Genomic DNA, 12,463 nt, shown 5'->3' on the forward strand with positions numbered 1-12,463 from the left:
TGATGAATGTTGAAATCGAATGTTGAAAGTCAAAAATCGAATGTTGAAAACGAATGTTGAATGTTGAAAACGAATGTTGAATATTGAAAACGAATGTTGAATGTTGAAATCGAATGTTGAAAGTTGAAAATCGAATGTTGAAAACGAATGTTGAAAGTTGAAAACGAATGTTGAATATTGAAAACGACTGTTGAATGTTGAAAACGAATGTTGAAAGTTGAAAACGAATGTTGAATGTTGAAAACGAAGGTTGAAAGTTGAAAATCGAATGTTGAAATCGAATGTTGAATGTTGAAAACGAATGTTGAATATTGAATGTTGAAAACGAATGTTGAATGTTTAAATCGAATGTTGAAAGTTGAAAATCGAATGTTGAAAGTTGAAAATCGAATGTTGAAAACGAATGTTGAATGTTGAAAACGAATGATGAATGTTGAAATCGAATGTTGAAAGTTAAAAATCGAATGTTGAAAACGAATGTTGAATGTTGAAAACGAATGTTGAATATTGAAAACGAATGTTGAATGTTGAAATCGAATGTTGAAAGTTGAAAATCGAATGTTGAAAACGAATGTTGAATGTTGAAAACGAATGTGGAATATTGAAAACGACTGTTGAATGTTGAAAACGAATGTTGAAAGTTGAAAATCGAATGTTGAAAACGAATGTTGAATGTTGAAAACGAATGTTGAATATTGAAAACGAATGTTGAATGTTGAAAACGAATGTTGAAAGTTGAAAATCGAATGTTGAAAACGAATGTTGAATGTTGAAAACGAATGTTGAAAGTTGAAAATCAAATGTTGAAAACGAATGTTGAATGTTGAAAATCGAATGTTGAAAACGAATGTTGAATGTTGAATGTTGAAATCGAATGTTGAAAGTTGAAAATCGAATGTTGAAAGTTGAAAATCGAATGTTGAAAGTTGAAAATCGAATGTTGATAACGAATGTTGAATGTTGAAAACGAATGTTGAAAGTTGAAAATCAAATGTTGAAAACGAATGTTGAATGTTGAAAATCGAATGTTGAAAACGAATGTTGAATGTTGAATGTTGAAATCGAATGTTGAAAGTTGAAAATCGAATGTTGAAAGTTGAAAATCGAATGTTGAAAGTTGAAAATCGAATGTTGAAAACGAATGTTGAATGTTGAAAACGAATGATGAATGTTGAAATCGAATGTTGAAAGTTAAAAATCGAATGTTGAAAACGAATGTTGAATGTTGAAAACGAATGTTGAATATTGAAATCGAATGTTGAATGTTGAAATCGAATGTTGAAAGTTGAAAATCGAATGATGAAAACGAATGTTGAATGTTGAAAACGAATGTTGAATATTGAAAACGACTGTTGAATGTTGAAAACGAATGTTGAAAGTTGAAAATCGAATGTTGAAAACGAATGTTGAATGTTGAAATCGAATGTTGAAAGTTGAAAATCGAATGTTGAAAACGAATGTTGAATGTTGAAAACGAATGTTGAATATTGAAAACGAATGTTGAATGTTGAAAACGAATGTTGAAAGTTGAAAATCGAATGTTGAAAACGAATGTTGAATGTTGAAAACGAATGTTGAAAGTTGAAAATCAAATGTTGAAAACGAATGTTGAATGTTGAAAATCGAATGTTGAAAACGAATGTTGAATGTTGAATGTTGAAATCGAATGTTGAAAGTTGAAAATCGAATGTTGAAAACAAATGTTGAATGTTGAAAACGAATGTTGAATATTGAAAACGAATGTTGAATGTTGAAAACGAATGTTGAAAGTTGAAAATCAATTGTTGAAAACGAATGTTGAATGTTGAAAACGAATGTTGAATGTTGAAATCGAATGTTGAAAGTTGAAAATGAATGTTGAAAGTTGAAAATCGAATGTTGAAAACGAATGTTGAATGTTGAAAACGAATGTTGAATGTTGAAATCGAATGTTGAAAGTTGAAAATCGAATGTTGAAAACGAATGTTGAATGTTAAAAACGAATGTTGAAAGTTGAAAATCCTATGTCGAAAACGAATGTTGAATGTTGAAAACGAATGTTGAAAGTGGAATATCGAATGTTGAAAACGATTATTGAATGTTGAAAACGAATGTTGAAAGTTGAAAATCGAATGTTGAAATCGAATGTTGAATGTTGAAATCGAATGTTGAAGGTTGAAATCGAATGTTGAAGGTTGAAATCGAATGTTGAATGTTGAAATCGAATGTTGAATGTTGAAATCGAATGTTGGATGTTGAAAATGGATACGAGAAAAAAAAAAAAAAAAAAAATGAATGTTGAAAATGGATACGAGAAAAAACAAAATAAAATTGAATGTTGAATATTGCAATCGAATGTTGAATGTTGAAATCGAATGTTGAATGTTGAAAAAAATGGATACGAGAAAAAAAAGAAAAAAAAATTTGAATGAGAAAAAAAAAAAAAAAAAAATTTTGAATGTTGAATGTTGAATATTGAAATCGAATGTTGAATGTTGAAATCGAATGTTGAACGTTGAAATCGAATGTTGAATGTTGAAAAAAATGGATACGAGAAAAAAAAGAAAAAAAAATTTGAATGAGAAAAAAAAAAAAAAAAAAAATTTTGAATGTTGAATGTTGAATATTGAAATCGAATGTTGAATGTTGAAATCGAATGTTGAATGTTGAAAATGGATACGAGAAAAAAAAAAAAAAAAAAAAAAAAATTTGAATGTTGAATGTTGAATATTGAAATCGAATGTTGAATGTTGAAATCGAATGTTGAATGTTGAAAATTGAATGTTGAATGTTGAATATTGAAATCGAATGTTGAATGTTGAAATCAAATGTTGAATGTTGAAAATGGATACGAGAAAAAAAAAAAAAAAAAATTTTAAATGAGAAAAAAAAAAAAAAAAAAAATTTGAATGAGAAAAAAAAAAAAAAAAAATTTGAATGTTGAATGTTGAATATTGAAATCGAATGTTGAATGTTGAAATCGAATGTTGAATGTTGAAAATGGATACGAAAAAAAAAAAAAAAAAAAATTTGAATGTTGAATGTTGAATATTGAAATCGAATGTTGAATGTTGAAATCGAATGTTGAATGTTGAAAATGGATACGAGAAAAAAAAAAAAATAAAAAAAAAAAAAATTTGAATGTTGAATGTTGAATGTTGAATATTGAACCAACTTGACATCCGTAGTTATATAGCCATGTTTAAAGTCATAAGTAACCTCAAATTAAAAAAAAATAATGCATATGTTTTTTTATAACTCAATGGATAGTTTTCATTATAAAACATATGTACATATACTTTTTTCTGAAGAAAATTCTTTAATTTATTCATATTAAGAAGAAGTTTACTTTATTTTAATTGATTCCTTCTAGGAAGCAATTTCCCCGTATGCAAATTAAAGCGACCTCAGTGTGACCCATCTTGTAAAAATCCGGTGATCGCAATACGCATGGATGTCCTTAAAATAAACTATTATCTGAATTTACATGTTAAACACGTGCTCAATTTCCATGCTTTTTTGTTGATTTTTTGTTGATTGTTGACAAACAGGTGACAATCGTTTAACTTCAGCTTCAAAACACGAACTTTAATTACCTGCCTTATTTTCACAACAACACTGACCGATTGAAAAACAAATTGACGATTATACGAAATTTATGAGAAAAAAATGAAAAATTCTTGAACAGAAGACTAAGTTTATGATGTTTGTATGCATTGGTTCAAGAATTAGAAGAACATTATTTTTCACCGGTTACTCGTTTCTTATGACTTTAACAAAGAAGAGTTATCAGAAAATTGGGGTACCAAATCGGGAATATCCGTTCGTTTTATTGGTTGATATAGTCTACCGTTTGTTAAGTTTTATGCACTTTTCCCTTTTTAAATTTACCTTTGAGTTTTGTATTTTGATAATATAACCAAATCTCTTGAAAATAAATATATTTTAGAAAAAAAAATCTGTTCAAGTAAGATTTTAAGTGAGTATATTTAAATGTATCCACTAAATTTCACACGAAATGTTTTATTCAATTCATTTTTTATCGGATATCATTTATTTAGTGGCATGGTTTTCTCGTGTCGATTGTTATGAACTAAATGGAACCCCGAATTGAAAACATCCATTAATCTGGAACACTGATTTAATCATGACGTATGCAATGTAGATATTTGTAATGCTAATATAATATAAAACGAAGAAACGTGTGACAACAAAATTAATATATTTAACAGGAGTCAAGAATTACCAACCTTCCGTTAAAACATAAACTAAATGAATGAGTTCTTTTTTCATGATTAGATTCACTGTAAACCATCATTGAAAGTGAGATATCACAAATATTTTGCCTAGTTCGCCGTTTTTTTCCATAAAAATAAAAGCAACACGTTACAAATTTCTTTGGTCGATGACACCGCTGGTGGACGTTTCGTCCCCGAGGGTATCACCAGCCCAGTAGTCAGTTCTCGGTGTTGACAAGAATATCAATTCTATGGTAATTATTTTTATAAATTTCCTGTTTTCACTAATATGATTTTTTCAAAATATTCAGGATTTTCTTTTCCAAGGCATAATTAAACTTTAGCCGTATTTGGCACAATTTTTAGAAGTTTTTGTTCTATTCACTGATGAGTCATATGTAGACGAAACGGGCGTCTGGCGTATTACATTTTAAACCTGGTATTTTTTATAACTCAGGAGAGTTTTTGTATTTACCTTCATCATGAGTTCTTAATGCAGACCAGTCATACATTAACAATAGATGTCACAATTTTTTTAAGCTTTTACATTTTTAATCTTGGGAATAAATTATTGATTTAAGCCTTCGACGTAAAGATAATGCCCTCATGTGCCTCGGGTGTATATCAAAGCATAATAAAAAGTAAAATCACGAAAATACTGAATTTCGAGGAAAATTCAAAATCGAAAGTCCGTAATCAAATGGCAAAATCAAAAGCACAAACACACCAAAATGAATGGATAACAATTGTTATTCCTGACTTGGTACAGGCATTTGCTAGTTTTATAACTAGCTAAACCCCTCACTTGTTTAGATAATAAGGTTGTAGTTAATTCTATTTTTTTTTATTTCTACTTTTCATACTTGTATGATTTACTGCTTTGCAAACACCACCATACGGAATCGCATTAGTAAAGAATGACCATTTAGCTTCTCCTACTCCATTCAGGTCTGTCACAGATACTTCTATTCTGTAATTTTTACCCTGCGTTAAACTGAAATCCTCTATTTCAAATGACTGCTTTGTGCGACCTGAAATATTAATTTCAGATTAGTCTAACACTGAAATCATTAATACTGAAAGTGGTGTTTTGAGCTCAAATTATTATTCCGACAATTGAGGAAAGTTTTAAGACTACAAGGCCAAATTCGAGCTATGATTTAATAAAACTCTTTCTTTGTGTCTTTCACTGGAAAATTTCGTCAATGATTTGCGGCATTAGTATGTCATTTACCAGATGGACTGTATCCCTGCACTGGTGAATTTCACCATGTGTTTTTAATATTGAAGATAAACTAGAAGTCACATTTGCTCCGTAGGGACTTGATTACAATTATCAAATGACAGCAGTTCTGATTTAATTCGCCGAAAACTTCGTACAATATAACATTATATTTTTGCAGGTGCTTATTCAACATAGGGAGGAAGTGACAAATAATGCATGAATAGTTTTGTACGAAAATGCAACGAACTCAAAAGTCGTCTATGGATTTAATATTTATAACGAAGTTCGAAACTTAATAATTGTATTGCAAATATACTTATACATTTACAGAGCTTATGATAAGAAAAATAATAAATAGTTACATCGTGTGTCCTTTTCACATTGGTCATTTGCAATCTACATCATTATGCTTTATGTTTTAAATCTTTACCTGTTTTCGTTTTTAAATTGGAAACTTCTGACCAGCCCAAAGTGTCATTATTTTGTTCCTTTAACTTCCACATGTATGTAGGTTTACTAACGCAATCAATACAAACAACTTCCCATATAGAGTGAGCAGTTACAGCGTATTTCGAATCACAGTTGAGTTTGCACCTGAAATAAACGACTAAGAACTCTAACATGTATTTTAGTGTGATACTTGAATATTGAAGTTATTTAAAACATACACAACACAAACAATTAAGACCGACGCCTAAACCCTTGGTGAAAAAATATTCAATTCAATTCTCATTTAAATAACATCAGAAAGTATAACGCGCGTATAGTTATTGCAAAGTTTCACATGTAGAAAAAAAAACTTAACTGTTTTAAATGGAATGAATGACAAATTGAGTAAATTTTTAAAAACACTTGTTCATCGCAACGCTCACAAGGAAAAGGATAATCATTTCGTTAATTTTACGGACGCCATCACGATTTGTTTGACCGTTGTGGAATATCCGTATAACAGATATCGGATATGCTTCTTAAGTCGTTACTACAATCCCGTTCCCTTAACACGAACTTGACCTACCGAATAATAATATTTACCGGCTTTGTAATAACACGAACAACACGACGGGTGCCACAACTGGAGCAGTATCTGCTACCTCTTCTAGAGCACATGAAATCACTCCCAGCTTTCTTAAGGGTTCGTGTTGCTGTTGTACCCCTATTCATTGAAATTTTTATCTAGTATGTCTTGTTTGTTTTGTTTATTAATCGTTGCCGATTAAATGCTAGTTGATGCTGTCAAACAAGTGAAAGGTTTAGTAAATAATTCACTTTGAATTATAATTTGTTATAATCTACAATAATAAAAAAAAAAAACCCGAATGTAATAAATCGATAACTAAAGAGGCATACAATCTTTGTGTGTGCAGTTAAAATAAACACCCACTCAGATTCAAAGATTTGTATAAACATCTTGAAAGATCAATTCAAAAGAATGTTTAAAATTAACAAAAATGCAATTATTTATCAAAGTAAAAAGTTTTCAAAGGTACCAGGATTATAATTTAATACGCCAGACGCGCGTTTCGTCTAAATAAGACTCATACGGCTAAGGTAATCCATTTCTGTGATAAAAAAATCCTTAGTTTTCTTAGTCCTTAGAAAAATGCAAAGTTTTGTAAACAGGAAATTTAGAAAAATGACCATATAGTTGATATTCATGTCAACATCAAAGTGCTGACTACTGGGCTGGTGATACCCTCGGGGACGAAACGTCCACCAGCAGTGGCATCGACCCAGTGGTGTAAACAGTTATCAAAGGTACCAGGATTATAATTGATACGTCAGACGCGCGTTTCGTCTAAATAAGACTCATCAGTGACGCTCAGATCACAAAAGTTATACGAAAGATGCAAAGTTTTGTAAACAGGAAATTTATAAAAATGACCATATAATTGATATTCATGTAAACACCGAAAGTGCTAACTACTGGGCTGGTGATACCCTCGGGGACGAAACATCACATTTATTGTCTTTTGATAAGGTGAAATATTTGGTTTTATTGACTTGAGAAAAAAAAATGAAATTCATTTAGGCCAACGGTTAGGGCAATTAAACCACATGTTTACCGACACGAAAGACAGTAATTGTTTTATTCAATATTCTGAAAGAAATCAATGTTTTCAATGACAATTGTATACCGAAAAAAATTGCATACAACAAATAGTTTTTACAATAACTATACAAATAAAAGCATGTGACGTTTAGTGCGATGAATATCACTTTTCGGCAGGTGAATATAATGTTAACTTTGTAAATTCTTACACAATTATACCACTATGGACTTAACTTTGATATTCATTTTAATTTACACTTTGTTAGTTGATATACTACACGTCTCTTGTATACTTGATAACATTTAAGTGCAGAAGGGACAGATTCGTTGTAACCGTGACGTCATAAACATATTGAAATATACGTATTTGACCTAAAATGAACATGTCACGCATACACATGTAGTTTTTGGTCAAATATGTACAGGAACAAAATGTTAAACCTAAGCAAAAACAAAATGATTTTCAAATTATATTTTTTGAATGTATTTTGTAGCAAAACTTCTTTTTTAATACAGCTGTGTGTTGCTTTAATCTAAATATTAATGACACGATCTCATTATGTGGCTATTTTCACAGTTTTTGCTGATTTTCACAACATGTTAGAAGTTTAGCAGCTCAACCAATGTCTTTTTAACATATAGATAATGTTATTTAGTAGATTTATATTACTTTTTGATTTTCAATTTCATTGAAAAAAAAAATGGACTAAACATTTTACATTCGGCGCATCCACTGGAAGCGTAACAAAAAGAAATAACTCAGGGAAAGCTGCATGCCCGCATCTGCCAATTTTTTTTATGTACCTAATTGTTATAAATATTCGCTTTATAATCACCTTTTAACCATCCATTATTTGCCATAACTGAGTAATGTACTTCGAAATGACATAGTCAGATATTGCAGTATAAACTAGGCTCATTCCACTTGCTCTATAAAAGCATGAACAATTTGTCCTACTGTACAACTATTTTTTTTGTAAACTAATTTTAAAAATTGATACTTAATTCAATAGAAAAAAATGACTATTGGTCTCATCACAAAGATTAAAACAGAGTTTGCAACTTAAGAAATGGATTATTGGTTTCATGACGTCGAACTAGGCAATTCAAGCTCACATACAATATTCAAATAATAATATTATCATATAGTCATACTTTACCGAATGTATATATCGGGGCTATTGCCATCGACCGTCATAGTCAGTTGAGTGTACTCGGCAAATACTTTATCCAAGGTTACATTAACTGCTACAATGTAACCTTGCTGAATTCCTTCTTCAAATGTTAGATTAGCTATACCCCGAGATGTTTCGTTTATTATACAGGTTGTGTTTCCATAATTTAGTTCCTCATACTGTTTTGCCAAATCATCCAAGTCAGACGCATTTTTTCTACAAAAACAAAGAACAATATTTTTATTTCACACATGGATTAGATGGTTGAATCATTACTGAATTCAAAGTAAATTCAATAATATTGTTTTAATGTTGTAAAAGGTATATGAAAATGTCAGATGTGAAGGCCAGTTTTTTAAATGAAAAAAATCGTTGAACAATGTATGCTAATAGGAAATAATAGACAAAATCTATTACGAAAGTCAAAAACCGTTAACTACCAAGAGTAAGACATTTTTTTTCATAAATCAACATGCATGCCTCTTCAAAGGGTAATGCCCAGACGTGGATCCAGTCTTTTTAAAAGGAGGGGTTCATCACATGCTTGTCATATAAAAAGGAGGGATATACTAGGTGTCCCCATTAGCATTGGCATATTAGTTATCTACAAAACACGGCGAGGGGGTGATGCTACCTCCATAATACTCCACTGCGTCCAACTCTGAAGCCTGTACTTTTCTTATATTTGCGTAATGAAAAATAAAAATAAAAGTGGGAGACACTTTTCGCAATTGCAAAGAATAACTTACCGGTAACATGTCCAAGTGAAGTTCAAATCTACATTCCCACCATATCCAAGACCAATGTCATAAGATGATGTCAAAGCATCTATTGTTAAAAATTTATTAGAAATTTTACTGGTCCTCTGAAATCCACCTTCGATAAATGCAATTGGATCCGGCCTTATAAACTCCAGATACGTTCTCTCTGGAATCCATGTTGTTGATAACGAAACATTCAGAAATATTTCATATAACCCCTCCTTGAATTTTCCTTTAGAAAATCTGTATGCTCCTCTGTTAGCTTGATCAGCTTCATTTCCCGTATTATTTATAAGTTGCTTATTCTCTGGGTCTGTGGTTATACGATACACATCCCAATTAAACGTTATTGTCTGATTTGAACAGTGAACCCCCATTCGATTTGCTAAATCAAAATTTTCCGTTGTGTACACTATCATTGGTGTAGTAGGTCTGGCATATTGTCGATCAAATATTCCTTCAATTGTAAAACATTTGTTTGTGACTGTAATCGTACTCTGATAAAAAAATGTGTCGTAATAATTTGAACAATTGATAGTGACATCATGGTCTCCGAGAGTTAAATATTTAAAAGTATATATCATAGGACTAGTATCAGTAATATTTTGTGTTAAGGTCACAACAGAAAAATCAATAAAATCTTGCATGTCGTATGTACATGACGTAAACGGAAGTGGAATAGTAGTACCATCTAGAAATGCTGTTACATTAACTATACCCGGATTCGGCATTTTTAGAGTTTTTGGCATGTCAATTTTCATCACAGACATGTTATAGTCGACAACAATAGGTTCAGGAAAGTACAGGAACTCAGTAAAATTTTCATTTCTAGCAATTATTCTTGGATAGAATGATCCCCAATCGTCATAAACTTTGTAGATGTTAACGCCTTCATTTTCATTTAGTTGTTGTTTCGGTATCACGGTATCAATACCAGGAAATAGTTCATATTCTCCATTGCCAAGTCCAGTCATAGTAAATGTGAAATTCGTAATTCCTACCCCTCCGAGGTATGAACTAATATCAAAATCTACCGCGCCTATTTTTATATCAAGTTTCTCAGTTGTTTCTTTCTCGTTGTCATAAATCATTATTGAAATTTTATACCTTCTCCTTTCCGCAAACGTATGTTCCATAGAACTACTTTGTGTTGGTTCAATTGAAGAGGAGTCATTAAAGTCCCACTTAAAGTGTACTTCTGGTGGAAATCGGACACACTCAAACAAAGCGATATTAAATTCAACAGAAACTGGAATATCAGTTGCATTTGAAGTCATATTCATTGGTTCGACATGTGGATACAAAAATGTAAAATCCTCTAGTTTAACCGCCTTTATATCTATCCGAGTCGTAAGTGTAACACTACTGACAATATTGGAACATATAATTTCGACATCTTTAAACCCATCATCGGTATAGTAATGAATTCTCGATACGTCTTTATTATATGTTATATCAACTGAATCATTACTAGATACAATTCCATTTTCATAACTAAACTGACAGGTAACATTTGTCGGGTCTGGATTATTATTGGTCATATTAATCGTAAAAATAACTTCGCCATCTGGAATAGGATATTGTACAGGTGGTTGAGCATGTTGAGGTGACAAGTAAAAATCCACAATAGGGTACTGGATTATTATAAGATATATATGAAAAACTTTGAAAAATGAGTTCCAAAGTGTCACGCTTACTTCATAAACTTCCGGTGATGAATAGTGGTGGAAAAACGTGGTCTCAGTATAGTCTTCGTAGAGAATATTGGACGAACTGTTCTCTACATCTCCATCTCCATATTCAATTTTATATTCAAATCCACATCTTGGAACATTTATAAAGGAGAAAGTTATTGGTTCATTTACTACCGCACTCCTGTTTGATGTCAGTCGTAGGCTTGTTATATTATCCCATACATATACAACATGATCCATGGTCTGTGAACTTAGACTAGACATCATAATACCCTTCACGGTATAATTACCTTGCTGGGTGTATTCATGACTATTGACGTATCCGGCATTCAAAGCTTGATCGGTCAATTGTTCATTAAATGATATGTTACTGTTTAAAAGGTCACCATAGTCTAAATTCAAACTTAAGTTATGCATTGGTAACCGACTTGAGTTATCCAATGTTACAATCAAACGAGCGTTCGTATAAGAATCAATGGGATCTGTAGGACCATTGATGTCAAATCCTTTAATAGGTTTGACAGTTTTTACTTTTGCATATTCTGTGTTGGAACTGGTAATAGTATTTCTTGCTACAGAATTAATAGTATAGTCTATGGCATCAATGTATTGATAAGTGACTTGATTGACACGGTCATTTCCTTCACATGACACTAATATGGACTCGGTATCCCTGATAACTATTTCTACTTCTGCATTACTGCCTGTTGTAAAATGAACGTTAAATGAAGTAGCCATTTTCACTAAGACCAGATCAGCTTCTTCTTTAACCTATAATACGTACATATACTATATAATGTCAATGTAAAAAAAAACTATCAACTTTTTGTGTCAGACTAAGCCGCTGGGGGAAATGCGAGTTATATTAATAATACGATGGTTTTGGACTACTTTGACACATTGAACCATAAGTGACTGATTATAGCGTAATATTATTTCCCAATTCCGCCTGTAAATTTTTTTTCACAAAATAAAGCTATATTTTTATTTTCCGTCACTAAAATCTCCAAATTCTTAGAATCTTAGAATAAAATCTTATACCGATTTGATAGATGAATATTGATTATGGATTAGTTAATATTCTAAAAAAAAGTTCTTCACGTCAAAAATGTTATTTCGTACAAAATGTATACAAACATTAATGAATTAGGCTCTTTAACGGATTAGTTATCACGTAAGCAATACGACGGGTGCCACGTGTTGAGCAGGATCTACTTACTCTTCCGGAGATAACCCCTAGTTTTTGGTGGGGTTCGTGTTGTTTTTTCTTTAGTTTTCTATGTTGTGTCACGTGTACTATTGTTTGTCTGTCTATTTTTATTTTTAGCCATGGTGTTGTCA

At 31.1% G+C, this 12,463-nt stretch overlaps 1 protein-coding gene across 1 annotated transcript in view; it reads right to left on the bottom strand.

Moving 5' to 3' along the window:
* The window catches only part of LOC139488233 (uncharacterized), a 126,179-nt gene that overhangs the window by 43,674 nt on the left and 70,042 nt on the right, over positions 1-12,463 (bottom strand). The window contains exons 4-7 of the mRNA XM_071273714.1: positions 9,417-11,893; positions 8,653-8,883; positions 5,873-6,036; positions 5,081-5,248 (exon numbers count right to left, since the gene is read on the bottom strand). Of these exons, the coding sequence (XP_071129815.1) occupies positions 5,081-5,248; positions 5,873-6,036; positions 8,653-8,883; positions 9,417-11,893 (3,040 nt within the window). The remainder of the gene's footprint in view (positions 1-5,080; positions 5,249-5,872; positions 6,037-8,652; positions 8,884-9,416; positions 11,894-12,463) is intronic.

The sequence above is a fragment of the Mytilus edulis genome, chromosome 9, assembly GCF_963676685.1.
Source record: "Mytilus edulis chromosome 9, xbMytEdul2.2, whole genome shotgun sequence".
Lineage (NCBI taxonomy): Eukaryota > Metazoa > Mollusca > Bivalvia > Mytilida > Mytilidae > Mytilus > Mytilus edulis.